At 36.4% G+C, this 25,250-nt stretch overlaps 1 protein-coding gene across 6 annotated transcripts in view; it reads left to right on the top strand.

The window, feature by feature from the left end:
* TTC3 (tetratricopeptide repeat domain 3) overlaps window positions 1-25,250 on the top strand; it is a 129,169-nt gene that overhangs the window by 43,224 nt on the left and 60,695 nt on the right. For all 6 annotated transcript variants that reach the window (XM_058523085.1, XM_058523087.1, XM_058523082.1 and 3 more), the window contains 14 exons: window positions 953-998; window positions 2,057-2,177; window positions 3,584-3,647; window positions 5,988-6,048; window positions 8,836-8,920; window positions 12,084-12,218; window positions 12,904-12,984; window positions 14,996-15,108; window positions 17,249-17,369; window positions 19,491-19,613; window positions 20,407-20,508; window positions 21,909-22,001; window positions 22,963-23,027; window positions 24,060-24,196. In XM_058523085.1, the coding sequence (XP_058379068.1) occupies window positions 953-998; window positions 2,057-2,177; window positions 3,584-3,647; window positions 5,988-6,048; window positions 8,836-8,920; window positions 12,084-12,218; window positions 12,904-12,984; window positions 14,996-15,108; window positions 17,249-17,369; window positions 19,491-19,613; window positions 20,407-20,508; window positions 21,909-22,001; window positions 22,963-23,027; window positions 24,060-24,196 (1,347 nt within the window). The remainder of the gene's footprint in view (window positions 1-952; window positions 999-2,056; window positions 2,178-3,583; window positions 3,648-5,987; window positions 6,049-8,835; window positions 8,921-12,083; window positions 12,219-12,903; window positions 12,985-14,995; window positions 15,109-17,248; window positions 17,370-19,490; window positions 19,614-20,406; window positions 20,509-21,908; window positions 22,002-22,962; window positions 23,028-24,059; window positions 24,197-25,250) is intronic.

A 25,250-nucleotide genomic window follows, 5' to 3' on the forward strand; every position in this document is an offset into this window, starting at 1 on the left:
TTTGAAGGTGGGTTTCGTGGATTAATGGAGGACCATAAATCAATTCTCAGGTGATTTGTAGTAATTGTGTTATGTTGGTCAGTTCACTTAAGTTTTCCATTTCTATTTGTATAGAATTACGTTAGTGTTATATTCCATTAGCTAATTATAAATGATTTGTATTTTTTATTTGAGGCAAGACAGCAACAGATTGTTACTTATTCTTCTGTAGAAAAATATGCCTTCTTGAAAGTTTGAATAAAGTAAAGCTTTTTGAAACAAAAGTGTGTAAGAACTTTTCCTCCATTACTATGGTTATTTCCTAAAGGAAAGGCCCTTCAATAGAGTTATTTGATGTTTTTGCACCAAGTTTGTGGCTAATTCTATAACGTGCTGAGTGTATGTGCATATATAAACATATATATCATATATACGTGTGTGTGTGTCTGTATATATATGTCTATATCAGAAATTGGCTGTGTAGGCTAGGAATTCTAGATTTTCTTTCTGCCTTTGTTTTCTCTCCTAAGTCATTTTGCTTTCTCCAGTGCTTAACCTTCCCTTACTCTACACTTGCAGCATATAGGTCTTGCCTGTTTTTTCTTCTTTGGGTATTTAGTGTCTTAAAAGCTGAGCTGAGCAGTTCTGTTTCACCAGCAAATGTTGTCATCCAGCATAACATGATTGTAAGATTGTGAGCTCCTTGAAGACAGGTACCATCTCTGATTCAGATTTATATCTTGCTGCCTCTAGTCAATGATCACATGTAATGGAATGTCAAGTAAGGTTGTGTAACATTTTGTTGGCACTATCCTAAAACTAAAAACATCTAGAAATGTAAAATTGCTTAGGTTTATTTTTCAGTTCTCTAAATGTGATGTTCTTATTGTCAGCTTAAAGGAAATTTGAAAATCGTTTATGGTATGTGTTGCCAATCTACTGATTACTGTGTGTGTGTGATTAATTTTTATAGGTCGAACACCAGCCAGGAATTCAATTAAAGCCTTTTATGAAAGCAGGTGAGTTGATACCAATCCGTTTAGTAGCTGTAACTTGGAATGGCTTCGTCCAGTGAGTTTAAGAATTGCTTTTGCTTGACACTTTAGTAGCTAAAAGCAACCACAATAAAGTTGGGGATGGATGGAGGAGAGGTGATTTTTAAAGTGTTGGTGTGTAAGATCAGGTGACCTGTGAATTGTCAGATTTGTGTTGCTGAATTATTTGCCCATGTATATGTTGGAGATCAGTAGCCTAAGCCTATGGGAAAAGAAGAGTGAAATGTTCGTTAGACGTTAGTGTGCCTGAAGGGGACCAATTTTGGCCATGAGGGTCCTGGCAACAGAGAGCAGTGGCACAGCCTCTGCCTTTTTTAAGAAAAATTATTGAGGTCATAATAGTTTATAACATTGTGAAATTTCAGCTGTACATTATTTGTCAGTCACCATATATATGTGCCCCTTTACCCCTTATGCCCACCCCCTAACCCGCTTCCCTGGTAACCGCTCTGGTAACCACTAATCTGTTCTCTGTGTGTTTATCTTCCACATATGAGTGAAATCATGTGACGTTTGTCTTTCTCTGCACAGCCTGTGCCTGTTTACCCTTCCTCTCTGTCCTGGAAACATCTGCCCTCCAGCCTCCCAATATCTTTTCAAAAGCTAAGACACTTTGTATTAGAAATCGGCAACAGACTTGAGGATGCTCACAAGAAAACAAATAGCAGCCAGGGTTCTGAGTTTGCTTACTTGGCAATTAAGTTAGATTACGCTTTTGCCCACATGCTTCAGATACCTAAGCTATTGAAGCTGTGGAATTTAAAACTTATTTTAATATTAAAAAACAGAATACATTTCTTGAACTGTTCTTAATCTATTTTCAGTTTTTAGTACCAAATTTAAAATAATATTTATATATAGAGCCCAGTTTCAGAGGTAGAGATTCTTTTTAAAACAATATTATCTTGCTTTCACGTTAAAAAGGCTGTAATTGCTGAAACCTGTTTGTTTGAAGGATAACTTTTTAAAAATGTGTACTAATCAATAGAAATAAAATGATTATTCCTTTTACCCTCCCTCAGGGCCTACATACCTAGTTTATCAGCACCTGCGTTTAGTACTTCACTTAACTTTGTGGAGACTGAAAAAGATTCCAGAAAAACTAACCACGAAATGGCAAACGGTGGTAACCAGAATCCAAAGGTAAGCTGAATGAAAAACTAAAATTAAAATTATTTCAAGTATAGATAGTCTCATATTTTTACAATAATATTTTGGTGATAATGGAAACTAAATATTTTGGTGATATGAACCCCTTTTTGCCTATTGATATCAAGAGAATGATTCTCTTTCTTTAATATATAATCCAACTACCTCCTACAACTACATTAAGACAATACTTCATCACCACAGAATTTCTTTTGAAGTCACATTTGTGTGTTTTCAAAATATTTTTTTCTAAATTTCACTTGGCCACTTGGATAGTTCTCTTGGTATGCCTTCCTTTTACGTGTCTCCCAGTCAGAAAATCACTTGGGAATGAGTGTCAGTGGGGTCCGATGGCTAAGTTACCCCACCCCTTACAATGCTTCTGATTTTTCTGTTCCTCCCTTTTTCGATCTACTTGGCTGCCTGGCACTGCACCAGCCCACTCACCCAACTTGTGCTACGCTGGGCCTGGGAGGCACCCCATCCCCTCTCTGCCCAGGGTATTTCTGCAGCCTCTGTTGCTCTTAACAGCAGTGGTCCCCCCAGGCTTTGATTCATTGCTGTGCTCAGCAGAACCTTGGCCTGCTGGCTTCTTCAGAGCACCACTGGGCCTCTAGCCTGACTTTTTTGTGAGGAAGATTAGCCCTGAGCTAACATCTGCCAATCCTCCTCTTTTTTTATGCTGAGGAAGACTGGCCCTGAGCTAACATCCATGCCCATCTTCCTCCACTTTATGTGGGACGCCGCCACAGCATGGCTTGACAAGCGGTGTGTTGGTACACGCCCCAGGATCCGAACCCAGGCCGCCAGCAGCGGAGTGCACACACTTAACCGCTATGCCATGGGGCCGGCCCCCTAGCCTGACTGTTGATCACTGTCCCTGATGATCTGTATCTGAGTTTTCCTTTGCACTGTAGTGTTCTCAGAGCTCAGCAGGTATCAGCAAGTCCACATTTATATTTCTCTCCAGGGCTTGAGGGGAAAAAAAGAAAATAGTGTTTTGGAGTTAGATGGGTAGTAGGCATTCAAGGGGACTTTTCCAACCCACTGTATAGTGCTTTTGTTGTTAATAATGAAAATCTCAAAGAGGCTGTACTCAGGGAGAGGAGCATAAAGAAAGATGTGATGGTGTTAATTCAATATAGACACTTACGGAACAACTGCCCTGTCAAGCATCATATGAGGTGTCAGAAATAGAACTGTCATTTGACATTTTGTCATATCATATCATAATCTCTTATCATTAGTTATCATTTTGTTTGATTGTTTATTCATTTAGGCTTAATAACCAGCTGAGTTTTTTAGGTGCTTGGATAAATTCTATCCTCTTTTATTTAGCTGTTGAATTCTTCATGGCTGTATTTTTATGAAAATCTCACTAATTTTATTTTCATGGGTAGGTGGTAGATGAGGCTCTGAAGGTAGATGATTGTGACTGTCATCCTGAATTTCTTCCACCATCAGGTGAGTTTTTTTGCTTATGTAAATTGTTTCTGAGTTAATGTAGTGTTGCCTCAGAATTTCTATGCCTTAAAATTTGCCTGAGCCTCACTTATATTTGCTGTCGTTCTTTTACTTTATAATGCTTGTATGTTAGGGAAACATTGAATATTTATTTGAAATCAGTGCTCAGTCTTTTCATATTATTTAATAAATTTAATTTTGGAAATCCAAATAAAAGGAATGGAAAGGCAAGATGAAGCTCTTCTGGATCTGCTACCTTATTTCCATTAGGCCAATGTTTCTCAACCTTTATTTCATTATCTTCTCCCCCAAAGAGCCTTTTTAGATTTTTTTTTTAATAATTTTTTTATTATTATTATTATTATTTTTTCCCCCAAAGCCCCAGTAGATAGTTGCATGTCATAGCTGCACATCCTTCTAGTTGCTGTATGTGGGACGCGGCCTCAGCATGGCTGGACAAGCGGTGCGTCGGTGTGCGCCGGGATCCGAACCCGGGCCGCCAGCAGCGGAGCGTGCGCACTTAACCGCTAAGCCACGGGGCTGGCCCAGATATTTTTTTCCTAATTGTTCTCCTCCCATGAAATTTTAATACCACAGATACTGTGTGTCTGTTTATGTACATCTATGCATTATATATAAAAAGAGTGATTTTTTTTTGTCCCAGTAACCAATTTTCACCCTGTTGGAGGTAATGTCACCCCCCCCTTGAGAAGGGATGCTTTAGGCTAACACTGGTTTATCTTAAATTGCATGTGCTTAGTGCATATGTTTATTTATGCATCTAGTAAGTACTCAGACACACAGCAGGACCTCATTTACTTGGCGTCATTGGGAAATGAAGGGTTCCAGAGAAGCGAATATTCACACTTCATTTATTTCTCAATCTCCCTTTATTCTGCCAGATTTTGATGGAAATCCTTCTAGGGTGGATTACATGCTTCCCTGCCTTTTAAAACAAAGTCTAAGAAAAACAGATATTCTTGATGACTCAAGGTGGTTGTTACACATAAGTTACTTATCTCGAGCTCTCATGTGTTCCTCTGAGGGTTGTTGTGGGGAGATTGTTGACCTTATATTTAGTGAGCCCGTTACTTTCATTTCTCTTATTTGTTGGTTCGTTTGTTTTCTTTTCACTGTTTTTGCTTCTGTCTTTTGCTTCCTGCAGTTCTAATCTTCTCTTAGGCTCCACTGCAACATATCCAACTACTTACTGCTGGGCATTTCCATTTGGTTAGCACATTAGCAGAATTATAAAGAGGGGAAACTCAGCTGATTGTCTTACCTGATGTAACTCTAATAGCATGTGAAAAATCTTTGAGGACAAAACTTCTTTTGGAAAATGGCTTTTAATTTATCAGTATTTCTTAGGCCATTATTATCAGACGGCACATTTAAATAAATAATTTAAATCCCATCTACACTTCAGCATCTACATTCAGGCCAAGAAATTCAGATCTCAGGGTTAGGGTTAAGTAGTTTTACCCTAGATCACACAGCAGAAATCAAACTAGAACTGTTCTGCCTTTCTAGAAGCCTCTTTTTTTTTTCTGAGGCCACCAAAACCAGCTCTGCCTTATTTCTTCCTAAAGCCTCCATCAAATACACCCCGTCCCTATTGCTGTGCTCTCTCCTACACAGCCTTGCGCGTGTCACTCCTCTGCCCGAAAGCTCACTGCTCCTGCCAGTGGGATCAAGGCTGAGCCCATAGATCTGGAGAATCAGAAGCACAGGACCTGTAACACTCACCCCATCCTGTCTTTGCAGCCCCTTCCCAACCTTATGTCCTCACCAAACTCTCCAGATCACACAGGTTTACTTAGTGGTTCTTCAGATGAACTTCACTCTTGGGTTTGGCCTATTCTATCCAAATCCTGCTTGTTCCTTAAAACTAAACACAAATGCTTTATCTCCTCTAATGCTTTTCCCAACCACTCCACCTTAAGTGATTTCTCCCCTCTGTGAGTTATGGGAGCAGTTTTTATGGAATTAATTTGTCACTAACAGCACAGTATCTTCTCCTTAGTGGTGATTATTGTTTAATTACTGCTGTGACTACCTTTTTTCCCTATCTGTTTGTAAATTGCCTGAGAACAGGCAATTTTCTCTCTGTATCTATTATAGCCTAAATAATAATAATCATAATTTATAGTAATTTTATAGCATACCTAGAAAAGCATCAGCAGTAGCTTCCTTTCTGGGTTACCTGTTTGTAGTTACATTCACACACGATATTGCTTGCTTTGCTCTCTCGTTCCAACTTACCTATTTTTTATTGTTTTACTTTCAAGCTTATACATTTTTATGTACAGATTTCAGGAACAAATACCTTTATATTTACAGGTCAGCCTCCAAAATATAAAGGAAAACAAAAATCCCGAAACAATGAATTGGAGAAGTTCAGGTATGTTTTTTATATAAGGTGTTTTTTTTTCCTCTAATGTCCTCCTCCCAAGAAAAAAGAAAAAGGGAAAAAAAAACCTTTCAAGTAGTAGCTACCTTTACATATGTGTATTATGGTGAAAACTAAAATCTCTTTCAAATATCAAAGGCATGTTTTTAGGAAAGGGTCATTTTTGGTTAAAGGATTATTAATCCTGGATGTTAATACTGATTTCTGAAAGTCATATAATACGAAATATATCAGTATTAATTTTTTAAAATTTCAAAATACATGCTCATAAGAGGAAAAATTTTCAGAGAAGTATAAGGTGAAAATTAAGTCTTCTTCCCTGTTCACTTTATTTCACCTCTCCCACACTTCCTTCTCTAATGGCTTCCTTTAGGAACTTGCTGTTAACAATTTCTTGGCCTTGTGGAAACTTACTCTGCATACGCAAGCATGAGTATGTGTATATTCAGAGGCTCTTTTGAGTAATTATCATTAGAGGAAAGTATTTACTAACGAACTGACCACCTACAGCAATAGTTCTACCAAACATCCCCCCCAAAATTAACAGTAGGAATTCATCACCTATCTTTATAGTTAATCCCCTATTACCTACAAAGATAGAAATTGATTGGAAAGTGAAATTGTAAATCTTACAATAGATACAGAAGTTCATGAAGTCAATGAAAGTGATGATGGAAAAACTGCAAAGCCATTTCTGCCACAGTTACATCAGTTGTCAGTTTTCTCATCTTCATTTCTTGAGACTGATTCCTTGATAGGGACTTCAAGGAGAATGATGTGAAAATCAAAGCACTAAGAGAAATTAGTAAAGCCCTATTTTAAAAAAATGACCATTTTTTGATGATGCTACAAAAATTAGATACAAAGCAAGGGCATAGTATATTATATTGTTCTATTATTTGGTAGAAAATTCCTGAGTTTCAACGCCCCACCTCCCCTCACCACAAAAAAACCCCAAACCACATACATGAACATAATTTTAAACTGTTTTGTTAAAGGTAAATTTCTATTCCTGGTATTTTGTTTCTGTTTTCAAACTGAAAACTTCTTATTTGATTACGTCTACCTCCTGTGGTTATTTCATGATTAAATGGGATAACCACATAAAACACTTAGAGCCCTGGAACATGGTGACTGCCCAGTACACTTCAGCTGTCGTTGTTCACTGTCATTTTCGTTGTTGTTAGAACCATTCTGGCCTACAGCTTGCTTTTATCTCTTTCAAAATATCTTGCATATCTTCCCATATCAGACCATAGAGATCTATAATCCTTCATTTTTATGGCTGCAGGATGTTTCATGGTATAGATGTATATTTGAAGAAGAAATTTCTAGAGTGGAATTGCTCTGTGAAAAGGGGATGTGTAATTTTAACTTTGATAGATTTTGCCAAATTGTCTTTCCAGAAAATGGGCAGTGTTCACATTCCTCCTAAGCTCTGACAGGATGTGGTATAATAAAAATATATACATTTAGTGTTTGTCCCCAGTTCCTGATACAGAGCTCATAAAACCCTTGGAATTTCCCTAGTGATGAGTGTCTTTTGTTACTTATGTTGATTCCCTTTCCACCCTACCTGAGTTTATACTAACGAGGTGACTCAAGGCTGGGCGAGGTGACTCAAGGCTGGGTCCCTAGATACCTTCAGGATTGGAGCTGGTCACCAGAAAGACCAAGCATGTGATTGGAAGGTTGGAACTTTCAGCCCCACGCCCTGATCTCCAAGGAGGAGAAGGGGGCTGGAAATCGAGTTCAGTCACCAGTGGCTGGTAATTTAATCATTCGTGCCTATGTAATGAAAAGTCGATTAAAACATCTAAAGATCAGGGCTCCAGGAACTTCCCAGTTGATGAGTACATGGAGATGCTGGGAAGATGGCGCACTCCTGGACCACATGAAAGCTCTGCGGCACCCTGCTCCCCCATACCTTCCTCTGCATCTCTTGCGTTGCGCTGTTCCTGAGTTTATCCTGTATAGTAAACTGGTAATAGTAAGTAAAGTGCTTTCCTGAGTTCTGTGAGTGTTCTAGGGAATTATTGAACCTGAGGTGGGTCACGGGAACCTCAGGCTGGGCAAAAGTGAGGATAGCCTGGGAACCCCGTTGTGGCTGACGTCTGAAGTGAGGACAGTCTTGTGAGACTGAGCTTTTAACTTGTGGGGCCTGCGTTAACTCCAGAGTTGGTGTCAAAATTGAATTGAATTGTTGGACACCCAGTTGGTGTTGGAGAATTGGTGTAGAAAAATGACAAGTATTTGGTGTCAGAAAAAGACACATTTGGTGTCAGAAAACACTGCCTAGAGTACTTGAATCCTCCTAACCCTCACCAGCATTAGGAATCAGACTTTCTGAAACAGTTATATCTTATTATTAGATTTTGCCTTGAGATAGAGCATCTTTGCAATGTCTTTTGGACACATTTCTTGTTTCAGGACTGTGTTATTATTGATGACTATAGATTTGCAGTAACTTTTGATGATCAGTGCAAATCCCTCTTCTTTCTTTTTTTTTCCTCCAAAAGTGGTTCTTCCACATCATTTTTATGATCAATTCATCTGGTCCTCCTCTACCTCTAATTTTATAGGGATTTTTACTGAGATTTCTTTGGATTTAGAGATTAATTTTGGGAGAATCAGCATCATGGTAATATTTCTATTCAGGAACTTGTGACTCTCCATTTACTCAGTGTTTAAAATGACCTACAGTAAATATATTTTTTTCTTTATATAAGCAGGACTGTTTTATTTTAAAATAATTCAGAACAAACTTTTCTTTTTCAGTTCTAGTTCACAAGGGAGTTTATCAGTAGATTTGAAAAACATCTTGGAGAAGCAGTTTTCTAAATCTTCCAGAGCTGCACACCAGGTAAAGGAAAAGGCTTTTCTAATGGAAAAAGCAAACTCTCTGAACAAAACATTTTTCACATGGATTAAGTCTAATCATGTACATCTCTAAGATTTATTTTTTTTAGATTTTAGTTATGGACATGTAGCTTAATATATGCTTGCTGAGAAACCAAACTATCACTAATTTAGATATTAACTTGATAATTATGTTAACCAGAGATTTAACTAATGGTTAACACTGCAGAATTGTTTGCTTTCCATAGATTTAACAGGAAGAAGTAAATCTTCCCAAAGATTTAAAGATTTGGGAATCTCTGCTTCCCAAAGTTTTAACTTTTTAGTTAAATATTTTAAGAAGATTTAAATCATTTTAAAAGTTTTAAACACTTGCAGTTTCATTACACCTACTCTAAAACAATTAAAGAGCAAACTTTTTATTCTTTGAATGAGTTAACGTTAATCAGATAACTTTGTATATAAAATTCTTTCTATGGTACTTAGTAAGTAATGAAAATGTGCATTAAGGGGAAAGAGATGAATAGGCAGAGCACAGAGGATTTTTAGGGCAATGAAAGTCCTTCACATGATACTATAATGATGGATACATGTTATTATGCATTGTCCAGACCCATTGTATAACACCAAGGGTGAACCCTATGGTAAACTATGGACTTTGGGTGATTATGATGTGTCAGTATAGGTTCATCCTTAGTGAAAAATCTATTCTGATGAGTGATGTTGGTAGTAGGGTATATGGAAATGTCTGTACCTCCCTCTCAATTTTGTTGTAAACCTAAAATGGCTCTAAAAGAAAAAGTCTTAAAAAATGCAAGAGATACAGCTAAAAGATTACTCTGAAGGAAATATATCAAGCTAAATGTATGTATTAAAAGAATAAAGACTTTAAATTAATGAAGCATTCATCCCAAGAGCTGGGGGAAAAAAAAACAGCAAATAAACCCCAAGAATGTGGAAGGAAGGAAATAATAAAAATTACAGTAGAAAATAATGAAATGGAAACTAACATATAATGAAGGATCCGGAAAGCTAAAAGTTGATTCTTTGACAATATGAATAAAATTACACACCAGTGTTGAAACTGATTAAGAAAGAAGAGTAGACCATAAAACAATTTCAAGAATGAAAAAGGGTACATTACTACAGATCCTTCAGTATTACAAATATATCAAAATACTGTTATAAACAACATTATACCAAGAAATTTGAAAGTGTATATAGATGAAATGGACACATTCCTAGAAAACTCCAACTTATGAAAAGTGACTCAAGGAGAAATAGAAACCTTGATGGAATCCAGAGTTTACAGAACCAGGGCTAGTCACTATTCCATCACTGAACACTTGTGGACCGTGTAGTACCAGTAAAAGGTTGTCAATTTTGGTTAAATGTGACTCTTATGAGTCTCCTTTGACACTTCAGTCCTTTATGTAATCACAGTTATATTTCTTCTAAAATAAAATACTGGATTTAAATTTCACCCCGAAATATATTCATTAACATGGGATATAATACATGTTTCAATATGGGGGTCATTTTTGAAATTCAGTTAATTACTTTAGGTATACACGACATATATCTTATAAAGGATTGTGGGAATGAAGCCTGTTTCAGGCAGTTTATGAAAACAGATTTCTAATTAGTTGTATAAAAGCATTTTTAGGATTTCTAACACATTTTAAAATTATGTCTTTTTACATTGATTTTACTGACTCTAAAAACCATGAAGGACTTAAACAGAAAAGAACCTGTGAAGATCAAAAGATTATTTAAATAAATATGATAGTTATTTTTGAGCCTTCATTTGTTCATTTGACACACTTTTATATGCAAGGCACTTGCGTGTGCTGAAGACTGAGAGAGATTGGGTATGTGGCACTGTCAGTCAGACTGCTCTCATGGAGCTTTCAATACAGATCATTTATTTGAGAAATAATTTTCAGTGGAAACATGAGGCTACATGGATCTGTTTTCTACGTTGTGAAAGAGATTAAAATGTTCTTTCAAGGCTAATAACTAGTATTTGTGGGGATAGCACATCATCTTCTATTGTTTTTAAAATTCATATCTTAACGTAGGTATGGCTGTCATTGAGCTTTTTAAATATTATAGCAGTTACGAAGTTTATGTGAGAGCTGCTCTTTTCAAATGTACTCTGGGGGAAAGTTCTCCTAAACTTTGATTCATTAGATGAAAACCAGTGGGCAGCTTTTGTTCATGTGTGACCAAACTGCTTTTCCTTCTGTGCTTTGTGCAGTGGGGTCTCCTTTCGGATCTTTATTGTTAGGAACAGTGAGGAATATCACACGCATATTTGCATTTGCTGCTCCCTTGCATGGTGTACATGTATATGGCAAGGAGTGAGGAGGTCTAGATTTAGCTTCTAGTCTTGCCTCTCCAATCTTTATGGACCTTTTGTGACGTGTAGCTATTGCCATGTAACTTACAGCTATTGCCATGCAAAATCTGAATTGAAATTATTATTACCTGCACATATATATTCAAATTACAAACTTTTTTCTCACTTTATTTCAGGGTACGTTATAACAATTTTGTTTCTATTTTTTATTTCTTATGCTTTTCTCTTTGCATTTAACCTAGTAATATCTCTCCTGATAATTTTATTTAGTTATGTTCCAGTACATGTTAGACAGGAGTAGAGCTAAAGATCGATATAGTCATTTCTTGCTGAGAATTAAGGTTTTTCCAGAGCATGAGGGCAGTTGTTCAAATCTGGTAGTGATCAGTAAATTGATTTGTTCTTATTTGTCTGATTGTTCTAATCTTTGTCAAACATTTTACTTATTTAAACAGTGGCTGATGTTCTTCGTTTGTGCTGTTAAAACTTCCAAATACTGTCTGTTTAGTCTGGAGAAGTGAGCAAGGCTTAGCATCATGTAGTGTAAAAGGAACCACCCTTTCTTGTCATTGGCAGCAGTAGAAGTGTCAGAATTAAGACGGGGAAGCAGTACCTTTTAATTTTCACTTTAAAGGTGCTGTGTGGAGAAAGGAATATAATGCATAAAGGGTAGCTTTGGGTATTTATTTACATATTTTATGATCAGTTTTAAAATATAGCTACCCTGTAATGCACTTTGGCATTTTAAATTCTAGACTAAACATGTATAGCTGTGGATCATGGAAATAGAATTTCTTTTTTGCAGGATTTTGCTAATATAATGAAAATGCTGAGAAGCTTAATCCAGGATGGTTACACGGCTTTGCTGGAGCAGCGCTGCCGCAGTGCTGCACAAGCCTTCACGGAGTTGCTCAACGGTTTAGATCCTCAAAAAATAAAGGTAAAATTGCCGTCTCATAACTTGTTTATGGATGCTGATGCATTTCAGGTGACTGTAGAAGAGAAACAAGATGAATGTAGAAGAGAACCAAGGCTTTAACGTCATCATAAGGCGTTAGTGCCATAGACCTTGCTGAGATGGGCTGAATCTACTCGAGGTTGTGAGAAGCAGCTGATGCTCTGATTCAGCCTTTATGGTTGCATATGGTTGCAGGACTCTTTCCTGGCACTGTAGTTGGTGTTCATTAGAACTCTTTGGTTTTTTCTCTCGTTAAAGTACTAAGTCAAGGATTTGGACTCATTTTACTCACGTCTTTTCATCCAGAAAGACGGTATTAGCTAGGTAAATAAATAGTCTAGGCAAGGTTGTAAGAGGGCAAGTTGTCTTAATCTGTAACTAGTACCCACTTATATGCAAAATAATATGACTTCACTTTATTTTAGTCTATTATGAACCATATCTTCAAGGAACTCTGAGGCAGTGATTCTGTGTTTTAAATACTTGATAGAAATATAACTGCATATCTTTGCAAAATGTATTTTGTAATTCTGTTTGGCCTTTATCCCAATCATAGCGATCAGTGAGATTTTATTATACTTCTTTTTCTATTGTGGATAACAGGTTGGTATGATGCAAATTGAGCAGAATTGTGTTTGGATTTGTAACTGAAGCATTTTTTTGACAGCAATTGAACCTGGCCATGATTAACTATGTCTTAGTAGTCTACGGACTTGCCATTTCTCTCCTTGGAATAGGACAGCCTGAGGTAAGATTTGTAATAGAGATAATAAACAATTAAAATATGCCATTGATTTTGGAGAATACGTAAAAATAGTTTTCCCATTTTCGCTTATTTCCTTCTGTGTACTTTCTGGATAATTTTTTCTGAAATACGTAAGTTTAATTTAGCTCGTGTTGGTTTTTTGAAGAGAAAATTTAGTTTGTCTTCCCATTACAAAAAAGCTATGCCAGACAACAAGTGGGAGTCTACTTTTTATTTGTATAAAAAGTAAAGGACCTCATGTATCATGATAGATTTCAGAAACATGTTGAGGGAAAAAGGCAAGTTGGAGAACATAATAAACATTGTGATACCGCTTATGTACAATTTGGGAAATGTGCAGAACAGTAGTATATATTGTTTATGGCTGTCTGTGCGTCTTGTAAAAGTAAAAAAAAATGAACTAGCCCTAGCTCACATTTAAGATGATGGTTGCAGTTGGTGATGGAAGGAATGGGCCTGGGAGGTTAAGGAAGGAGAATTCAACTTTGTATTATGTTGTTTTACTTAAAAAAATAAAGTAAAAATGATAATTTTAATATCTTTTAGTTCTGGGTGCTGAGCACTTGGGTGTTTTGTTATTTTCTAGGGCAGGCTTCCCATAACCACATACATCAGTGTATAGGTGTGAGCACACATGGTTTCCATTACTCATGGTCTTTCAGTGCTCTCCTGGAAAGCTTATTTACCTGCACTGTTCAGCATTATACTTTGCTTTCCATGGTTCTGAGTTTTTGATAAAGATTGAAATGGCTCTCAAATTGCCTCCGGTATAATATATCCTTTCTACCATCTTGGGCTCCAAGCTTCCTTGGCTAGATGAAGGCTTAACCCCAATTGCTACCTAATAAAAATCAAGTCGTCTTTTATGTTCCACTCTCAGTGGTTCACAGTGCTGAGGTTCATCTTCCTTGTGACATGCTTCTTTCTGTTTTCTTGATGTGACAGATGAATGTCTTCCACTGAGGCCAGTCTAATTCTATTTTCTCATAGACTGTTGGAGACAGGACTTCATGATCTCAAGTCTTCTATTCTTGGCAGAGTAATAATAAATATCTTATCATGTTTTGCCTTATCCAATTTGAAGAAATAGTTTATTACTGTTGTGATTTACTTCAATCACAACTGTAATAAACTATTGAAGTAGTTTGACTGATTAAAGTAGTCACACTTTGAAGTAGTGAGACTGATTAAAAGCAAAACCAAGCAGGGATGAAAGAACTTGGACATGTGAAAGAATTCCGTCATTCAGAGTAGCCCCAGAAGGAAGCGGTGGATTTACTCCGGTGTAGCACTTGCTGAAAACATTTTTGGAATGCCTCCTTTGGAACTGGCCTCAAAGCTTCTTATTAACTCCATTTTGTAGTGACATTTCCTTTTTCACCCACAGTGGGGTTACCAGTATTGCTTTGAGCTAAGGGTCTTTTGGATTTTTTCCAAACAAAATTCATTCAAAGCACAGAGGTTTCCACTGGTGAGAATATTCAAACGAATGTACTCTAAGCTCTGTAAAGCTTTTACTAAAGAGCTGTTTTTAAGGCAGAGCATTTGTCTGTCTTATGCCACAAGACACCGGGGCAACATCATTGGAATGCCTGTGCTCCCACAGGAGCAGTACTTATGGGGATATGTGTAATGGTGTGTTTGCATCCAAATCAGTCTTTTTACCATCAATTCATACCTTTTAGTGTTGGCTACTACACACTGGGCCCTCCATATGTGTTAGTAAATGCTCATTTGGTTGGTTGTCTGATGTGTTCAGTGCCAACTTTTCATCCTGGAGCTGGATTACCTTGGTTGTGTCTTTGAATATCCATGTGGTCAAAATCTATATAATTGCTAAGAAAGTGAGATGCAGAAGGTGTAATTTTGCCATAGAAATTTTTGGATATACAGTTGTTTTTAACATTACACAAAAAGAATCAACCTTCAGATAAAATATGTTCCAGTGTTTCTCTTTTTGTGTAAGTGATCATTGTTTTTATTGCTACTGAAGGAATTATCTGAAGCTGAAAACCAATTTAAGAGGATGATTGAACACTACCCCAATGAGGGCCTTGATTGCTTGGCCTATTGTGGAATCGGGAAAGTATATTTAAAAAAAAACAGGTTAGTAGAAACCACACTACGTTATACTCTCTGCTCGTAACTCATTTGAAGTCCAATGTGATAGTGATCTCTTTTCTGGAATTATTTTGATATCTTTTCTGTGTAACCTATTAAAAGTTTGGTTACTTTGAGGACCAGCATTTCAATATCAATATTATTAAAGTAAGGCAATCAGTTCAGCTCCCAGTGCTTCCTATTTTGAATCTAATAAGAAAGTCAGTAATAGAGACATTTGACACAAAGGATTTTATATTTTATCTGTTAGTATATGTCACTTATAAATGGTGACTGAATTGATATAAATTAATGCTTCACAAGTCTGAAGGTACAATTTTTGGGTTAAATACCTATTTCCCAAAAAACCTGTATGAAGATGGTTTTAATATGAGGTGTGTTCAAAGAGCTCCTGAATTAGGAATAAAAATCTTTTCTCTGAACTTGAATTATAGTTGGAATCCTTACCCAAAGTTCAATATGTAGCTCTTCTCTTAGTGTTTCATGTCTTATCTCCCCAAGTTGCCGTATAACCTTTAGGAGATGGGATTATGCCTTGAGTTTCAAAAAAAAAACTCCTCTTCTGCCACTTGCACCAATATAGTATTACTTTTAAAGAAATAATTGTTGACTGGTTGAATATTATTCATAACTTTTAAGTATCCTTAAATTTTCATCTGATTTTTTAGGGGAAATTTTATCAGACCATTGGTGCTCTTGGGAGTGTGCCTAGAACCTCCTTTATAGATTTTTAAAGGTTAAAGAAAGTTCTTTTACTTCCTAAAGTTACTGTCTGACCAGACTGAACTATAAGGATTTAGCAATCACCTGTATAGTAATAGCAAATGAAATTAATTTCAAAGTTTGGTGTAAATTGTTTAGGACATACTCATTTAATGCAGTGGTCACATGCAGATTTTCACAAGATGTAGGAAAATAACATAACATGGGGATTGTGGTAAACAAAAAAGTCTTTGCCATTTTGACAGGTATTTAAATTTTAATTTCAAAATAATATAGTGTAGGATTCAATATCTAATGTGTTTTTTTTGTAATGTGCAGTTTCTGGTTTAAAGTCCTGCTGTTTATAGCTGTTTTAGGGTGGATGGTGGTCTAGCTTTTCTGCAGGTGCATTTTTCTATACCCATACACAAAAATAAGTTCTTAAATTGGAAAATCATTTCAAGATTGGAGAAAACAGGAAACTTTCTTTCTTCTCCAGTCTGAAGAGAAGAATAAAGATTTGGTTAACTTTGTAATCCAGGATTTTAATAAAGTCATGCATTGCTTAATGACAGAGATATGTTCTGAGAAATGCATCGTTTGGCAATTTCGTCGTTGTGCAAACATCATAGAGTGTGCTTACACAAACCTAGGTGGTATAGCCTACTACACATGTAGGCTACATGGTATTAATCTTATGGGACCACTGTCGTATATGCGATTTTTGACCAAATCGTTGTCGTTATGGGGCACATGACTATTTTTTTGTTGAATGGGCTGTGGGAGTCCATTGACTTGATTTTTTTAAACCGTAAGTCAAATCAGTACTAAAACATTTCATATTTATAGTTAAAATAATTTATATACACATTTGTTCTGTTAAAATAATTCACTGCTTTATGGTTAAAGAAAGATGTTCAGAATACACAATGTTGACACCAGGAGATGTTTTCTGGAGAGCGATTTTTACTATAGATGTCCTAATAGAGCCAAGTTGAAAAAGAATTTACCTATTTATGATTAATTAGTTGAAGTGGAGGGTTGCCATTTCTCTACAAGAATCTACTTTAATTAGCTTAGTAAATGAAATAAACAAGAATGGAACAAATTGTTGTTCAATTTTCTATTTTAATTGTTGGAAACTTTTAAAAATAAATTACAATTTTAAAAGGACTAGTGTGCCCCTACCGTAATAAAGCCAGTGTCCAGGCGGGTTTGTGTTTGATTTATATTAGTTTATAGCAAACAACAATAATGCTTTGGGTTTTTAGAGAAAATATAGGTTTACATTGAATATTTGTGTGCAGTAATTTATCAAATGTACTCTTACTAGTAAGCTTGAAATCTCTGTGACTTTTGTTGTGAGGAATGAAAATACATGTCACATCTTTAATACCTTCTTTCTTCATAATTATGACTTTAGATTTCTAGAAGCTCTTAATCACTTTGAGAAAGCAAGAACCTTGATTTGTCGTCTTCCTGGAGTGTTAACTTGGCCCACAAGTAATGTGATTATTGAGGAAACTCAGCCAGGGAAAATAAAGGTAACCATTTATTTCTGCAGAGACTGTAAGAGCCCATCTGCACTGACTGACTCAGGTATCAGAAGACAGAGAGGTAGGAGCTCTCTGTCCTCAGCTCCCCCACATGCTTTTCCCCTTTAAAGACTGTGAGGATCACTAACATCTGTTGAATGTTTCCTGTGTGCCAGCCACACTCCTTCCGTTACCTTTAATCCTTACAGCAGCCCTACAGCATGAGTACTGTGATTAGTCCCACTTCACAGATGAGGAAGATTACGTTTAGAGAGGCTAAATGGTGAGCTGCAGGTTAAACAGCTAGGAAATGGTGGAGCTGGGACTTGAATCTAGGCATTCTGACTCCAGAGTGTGCATTATTAAGCAGTATGCTTTACCAGTTGTACTTAGAGAAAGGGGTAGCATCATTGTTTCCTCATAGTTATCGAGATGGTACTTGAAGACTCGGAAAGTATAAATTTAGTCTCATATTCAGCAGCATAGGATGACTTGCTAGTTCTGGAAAGACTAAATTATGTGTGAATTGACTGGGATAAGTCTTTACCTGTGGTGAACCCTGACATGTACTCAGAGCTTGCTTTTGGCTGAAGCCTTTAAAAGCACAGGGGTCAACTCTTACAACTCACTAATAAAAGACAGTTTAATTAAAAGTACTCAAAGGATGTGAATAGACGTATGTGCCATGAAGTTATACAAATACCCATAAGCGTGTGAAAGGTGTTCAACATTAGCCATCAGAGAAATGCAAATTAAAACCACAGTGAAAATTACTGAATTTTAAAAATTATTGAAAATTAAAATTACTGAAAATTAAAACTACTTCACGCCCACTAAGATGCCTATAATCAAGAAGGAGACAATAAAAAGTTTTGGCAAGGGTGAGGAAATCAGAACCCCCATACATTGCTGGTGGGCATGTAAAATGGTGTGGCTGCTTTGGAAAACAGTCTGGCAGTTTCTCAATAGTTTAAAGATAGAGTTACCCTATGACCTAGCAGTTTCACTCCTAGATATATACAGAGAAAGGAAAACATATGTTCTCACAAAAACTTGTACATAAATGTTCATAGCAGCATTATTCATGATAGCCAAAAAGTGGAAATAGCTCAAGTGTCTATCAACTGATGAATGGTAAGTAAAATGTCTATCCAAACAGGTGAATATTATTCAGCCATAAAAAGGAATGAAGTACTGATACATGTTAGAATATGGATGAACCTGGAAAACATTCTGTGAAGTAAAAGAAGCCAGACACAAAAAGCCACATATTGTATGATTGTATTTATCTGACATCTCCAGAATTGGCAAATCTATATATAGAGACAGCAAGTAGACTGGTGGTTGTCGGGGGATTGGGGGAAAATGGGGAGGCACTCCTAATGGGTATGGGGTTTCTTATTGGGTGATGAAAATGTTCTAAATTTAGATTGTGGTGATGGTTGTACAACCCTGTGAATATACTAAAAACTACTAAATTGTACACTTTAAATGTATGAAGTGAATTGTATGCTATGTGAATTATTTCAGCAAAGCTGTTATAAAAAAATAAAACACAAAACACAGGGATCGATGGATTTTCCTCTTTACACTAGATTGGGATGGGGACGTAGGAACTATTGATAACAAAAAACTAGCACTGAAAGCATAGCATGAGTCTCTTGGGGGCTTTAGTAGCAATGGGCTAATTCCCTAGGGAATGAACAAGCACAAGAGGTTGATGAATGAGGGTGTTAGGATCCTAGGTCAGGTGATGTTGGGAAGGAGAATAGTAGGGTCCTAAGGGTTAGCCTGCCTCATTTGACTCCCTCTGAATGCTTAAAGGAGATTTCTAAGAGCTATATATTATAAAATGAGGTTTGATGGTCATAACACAGGATAAGATTTTGAAATTCTGAAAATTTTTTCTTCAATCCTTTTTTCCCGATCTTTCTCTCTTGACGTGTCTCTGTATCAGTCTCCTTCTAAAAGGAAAAATTTTAAAAGTTGTGTGTAGTTTGTTCCTGGCTAAAAAACATTGTCATTCCTAACGTGAAAATGTTTTGATGGCAAGAGGTTATTGAAATCACAAGTATTTTTATTGACGAATTAGTGTTGTAGTAGTAGTATTTTTATTTATTTTTGTTTTAGGTGCTGTTAGAGAAGTTTATTGAAGAATGCAGGTTCCCTCCAGTGCCAGATGCCATTTGTTGCTATCAGAAGTGCCATGGATATTCCAAAATCCAGATATACATAACTGACCCAGACTTTAAGGTAAATAATGAATGTGCACTAAGACATTAACTTAGGGAATTGCACCTTAAAATGGCTTCAGAATATATTCTGTAACTGGAAGCACCCAAGTTCTCTGGCTTGCCAGCAGTTTTATGTCGTGTTGTCCACCCCTTCCCCTGGACGACTTCTAGGTCTGCATCATCTCACAGGGGAAGCCAGAGCCTCTGAAATAAACACTGAGGGCAGGGTGGTGACCTGAGAAGGCAGGCTAGCTAATTCCATTTCCCTGTTCTAGCCACTGTTTCATATAATTGCCTGTTGCTTAAGAGCACAGGAAACAAAATGAGGTTGTTACCTCTGATTTGTTGCAGTTCTAATCTCTTGTACAATTTGAGTCCAGGAATCTAAGGGCCATTGTGATCACTGAATTAGCTCCTAGAGATCTAAGTGTGAGACCAAGTCTGGCACTTAATTGAGTGAATAAGTTACTGGCATTTAGTTTATTCAAGAAGATAGTAGCTGCCCACTGTCCCTGGTTAGTAGATCAGATGAAGTAATGTTTGTAAAATATTTGATACGTTGTAAAGGATAATACAGCTGTAGCTGTGGAAATGAATATGTCAGTCAAGCTCTGTATCTCCAGCACTGGGCATTCTGGAGTACAGAAGTATTGTACTCCCCCACGAGGAAATGTGATGTCTAGTTACATCTGCCAGGTGAAGGCAGACAGCTCTGTCTTGCATGTGTGTCTTGTGAGTGAGTGTGAGAGAGAGAGTGTATATGTATGTAGACATCTTTAAAATGTGAATTAAAAAATTTTTTAAACCCCTAGGGTTTTATACGTATCAGCTGTTGCCAGTACTGTAAAATAGAATTTCACATGAACTGTTGGAAGAAGTTAAAAACAACAACCTTTAATGATAAAATTGACAAGGTAAGGCTAATAAGATTGTCTGGATTTTCTAGTATGCTTATTTTACATTGGTTTTTCCCCCCAAGAATCTTCAGAGAATGTCTTCAATGAATATAAATTCCTTCCTATGCATTCTAGACATAATTAGAAAGTTTTGAATTAAAACTTTAATGATAAAGTAGAAAATCTGTTTTTGTTTTATACAAGCATGAAGGCAATACCCTTAGAGGCCTTTAATAAATTGTTTAACCAGCTTTTACACTGGGAATGTTATGATCAAAAACAAAAATTTTAATGACTAATTTTAAAATATGGGTCTTAAATTACGCACTGACAATTTTAGTCCCTCAGGGATCTTTCATTTAATTACTTTAAAGTGATTATGTAGAATTGGGGTCTCAAATTTTTTATTTTCTAACAAAATTTGATAAGATAATTGAATCAAAATTTGTACTGTCACTTCTCTTTGGGGTTTCTCTATTAGCAAGATAATGATGTGAATTATCATTAGCTAGGTATATTTTAAGAGAAGGCACAATAATTTGATAGTTTTTAAATTTTATAAATTATAATTTTATATTTTTTTACATTCATAAAATTTGTTTCTAATCCATATAAGCAATAGACTTAAAAAAAGAAAACCTTTTTCTACACGCATAACCTCATGTAAACCCCTATCCTTATTGGGGAAAAAAAGAAGGTGGTTGTGCTAGGTGTCTGTTAGCAATAGGAATTATTCAAGTTTGGTGGAAATAAATTCTCGCATTTTATATATTTTCACCTAGTTAACTAAAGATATAATGATATGATCAGATAACCATTGCCTTAGTCACTTCTGCTATGCCTTTGTCTTACCTTAATTGACTTTCTCTAGCTATACATGCTCCCTTGGTGGTCTGAACCATCCCATGGGTTTAAATACCTTCTGTAAATTAGTCAGCTTTCATTAGGATATACTGGTCACGTGCAACTCAAAATCTCTTGTGATTTACAGTTAAAAAGGGTTCATTTCTTGCTCATATTGCTTGTCCTGAAGTTCTGCAGCCATTGGCCAGGGTTGGGCTGTAGCAGCTCCAGTCTGTGTGGCTGTGGTCTTTGTTTCTATATTGAGGTTGAAGAGTGACTGGAACATGTTCTTGTGGCAGAGGGTAAAGAGCAATGGCCAATCCATGCAGTGTTTCTTAAAGCTTTTGCTTAGACAAAGTGGACATCGTGTCATCTCACCTTGCATTGGTGTGGTCAGCCCTACGTGGGGAAGTATATTCCTCTGACAGGGAGGCTTTGAAAGTCACATGGCAATGAGCAGGGACCTTCACTGCCTCCCTGAAGGAAGTTTTAGACCATATTTTGACTGTTCTTGATCGTTAAAATGGTATACGTGTATAGATTTATTCCGAGATTTTTTTTTTTTAATCAAATAGGATTTTCTACAAGGAATTTGTCTTACCCCTGACTGTGAAGGTATCATTTCTAAGATTATCATCTTCAGCAGTGGTGGTCAAGTCAAATGTGAAGTAAGTATGTAATAAAGGGGAAATCTAATTAAATTGATAACCAGAATGCTTACACCTTTTAAAACATGATTTAAATTTGTGGAAGTTGTGCAGTTTGGATCTTGTCTTTTCCAGGAAAGAAACAGTTACTTAATTTAGGAAGATGTAGGAAATATTAGGATGTGAGAATGCTGCTTTGCAATGAAGAATTCTTTTATTTCCTAATAGGAAAAGGAGGCTTTTTATATTATAGTTTTACTGTTTTTACTCTTTTTGGTAACCTTCCTTAATCTCCAGTAAACTCTTGGGTATTGGCAGGGGTGGGGGTTCTTAGAGAGGGAGAAGAGTGTCTTGAGGGATTACCTTTAACTTCACTGTATGGGAGTGGCAGGAATGGGCTGTTGTAATGATATTTGTAGTTTATTTGATCTTTTGCTTCCTCTTAATTGTTTTTTTAATGTCTTCCTAAAGTGTGTCTACTCTCTTGTTCCTCTTTTTTTTTTTTGGTGAGGAAGATCAGCCCTGAGCTAATATCCATGCTAATCCTCCTCTTTTTGCTGAGGAAGACTGGCTCTGAGCCAACATCCATTGCCAATCCTCCTCCTTCCCCTCCCCAAAACCCCAGTAGATAGTTGTACGTCATAGTTGCACGTCCTTCTAGTTGCTGTATGTGCGACACGGCCTCAGCGTGGCCAGAGAAGCGGTGCCTGGCTGTGCGCCCGGGATCCGAACCCGGGCCGCCAGTAGCAGAGAGCGTGCACTTAACTGCTAAGCCACGGGGCCGGCCCCAACTTGTTCCTCTTTTCAGTAAATTGTTTTGCTAAAATTTTCTGGGCTTTTGTCTGGGTCAGAACGTCATCACTGTTCTCTATCAAATTGAACATTGACTGTGTGTGCTTCTGAGATGCTTGTTACTTGTGGTTTTGTGCTTTATATCATGGGAGTATGAGACAAATTTTGGATGTCTTTGTTTTATTTAAAGTTTGAACACAAGGTCGTAAAAGAAAAGGTTCCTCCAAGACCTATTCTGAAACAGAAATGTTCTAGGTAAGATTTTTAATAATCAATCAGTAGCTTAATGATGTCTTTTAGAATATAATTCTATTAAATGCAGATTTCTAAATTATGCTCGTTTTAGATCAGCTTTGCACACATATCCAAATAAGTAGTTTTTAAATGAGTTTTATGGATATTTAAAACTTAAAGAGAATTAGCCTAGAATGGTTAAATACTAAAAACTTGAATCAGAAGCATTATTTAGTGGTTGAATTTATAAGTAAAATTATGACATTTGATACTGTGAAATGACATGTTTGATTAATAGATTTGGCATTTAGATAAAAATTATATACTTAGCTCTCAATTGTTTAAACTTTAATTCCAAAAGCATTTTTCTCTTTTGTCTCTCTTCAGCAAACATTTTGAACCAATGACTATTTCTCACTCTGAAATACTCAGTGTACTGTCAAAATTATTCACTTCTCTGTATCTTCTTGTTCAGATCAAGTAATTCCAATTCTAGTTTTCTTTTCTTTTTGGTCCTGCTGCTGCTTTTCCATTCTAAGAAGTGATTTTTTTCTTGGTGACCAAGAAAAAGCAAAAGAAAAGATGAACAGAATTATTTGTTGAAGAGAATTCATTGTAACCATATCAACCAAATTCCAGTGGTGTGGGCCATTATTGGGATATGAAAATAGTATTTTACTGTGGGATATTTCTTTGAAATGAATGTTGACATGTGTTATCTTACAGAGTAATGTTTACTATTCCTGTTTACCCTAAGCAGTAACTTATGTACACGAAAATAACATCTGTACAATCTCTACATGCCATCTATAATTAGAAGTTACTCGGTCATTGAGGTTCTTGTGTTCATGAAACAAGTACGCTTATTTTGACTGAGTTGACCACATGTGTCAACAGTTTTTGATATTGAACAGAATATGCAGGCCAAGTTCCAACTAAAAAGGAAAACTTGTAACTTATTGCTTGGAAAGTGGTTTCTGCAATAGGCAAAGGAAAACAGTTAATTGAGTTTATAACAAAGGTGAATTATCATTAATTGTAAATGTTTATCAGCCTAGAGAAGCTAAGACTGAAAGAAGACAAAAAATTAAAGAGAAAGATCCAAAAAAAAGAAGCAAAAAAATTAGCGCAAGAAAGAATGGAAGAAGACTTAAGGGAAAGTAGTCCACCCAAAACTGAAGAGCAGAAAGGTATGCTGAAGTCCAAGGCATGATAAGAATAAAATACTCTTGCTTAAAAGTATACATACAAATATTCATCTTATTGGGCCTTATATTAGTTGTTATTGAATTGAAATTGAAATTTCACTTAGTATTTTAATACTGTCACCATCTCCTATTACTCTGAGATGGGGAGGGGGCCGGTGTAAAGAGCACTGAGTTTGGAAGCAGTACATAGGGATTCAGGATGCTGCCCTGCCACAACTGGGGGCAAACTCTTCGTCAGTCTCCTCATCTCTGAAGGGAAGGTGGAAATAATATCTGACATGCGGCTGTATGTTTGACAGTGCTCTGTAAAGTGCACTATTTGGATTTAAGTTCCAAAACGTTTAACTATAAATTAGCCACTAATTATCTGAAATAATGCCGAGTTCAAATAAAGAAGCAGTTCATAAAAAGTGCCGTAGAACTGAGCTGGTCCAGCCTTCTGTTTTACACTCATCTTGTCATCATTCCCCCATCAACATGGGAATGCCTCAGTAATTTTACTGTTCCTGTGGACATATTGGCTGGTATATATATTTACTTTCAGTTTTTAGTTAAAATAAGGTATTCTCATTTTCTACTATGATGGCTGTTTTCAAAATGAAATATTTCCGCTTGCTGTCTTTATTTTTCATGTAGTAGTCCATTAGTGTTTCACAAATCAATCAAAGTTATCTTTGCTACTGGAGAAGTTTTTAGTGACTGTATTTTAACGTTGCATGCTTTAAGAGGCTAAATGGCTATCCATTAGGGAGGAGCCTGGGTGGGAAGATGAACTTCAGAGATATTTTCGAAGTTGGAGTCGACAACTCCACAGGTCTACGATTTCAGGTCCAACAATGAGATGAATAACATAACAATAACTACCAAATATGAATTGAATTCATAACTAAATAAATGATTCTGTCAACTCCAGAAAATACCCTTTGCATTCTTAATAACTAAACATATTTATTGGATATCAAGTTTAGGTAGTTGATGAGGCTGGGTTAGGATTGTTGAGGGAAGGTAACCTTATTGTAGAGGAACTAAGTTTTTA

Source organism: Diceros bicornis, chromosome 27 (genome assembly GCF_020826845.1).
Source record: "Diceros bicornis minor isolate mBicDic1 chromosome 27, mDicBic1.mat.cur, whole genome shotgun sequence".
Classification (NCBI taxonomy): Eukaryota; Metazoa; Chordata; class Mammalia; order Perissodactyla; family Rhinocerotidae; genus Diceros; species Diceros bicornis.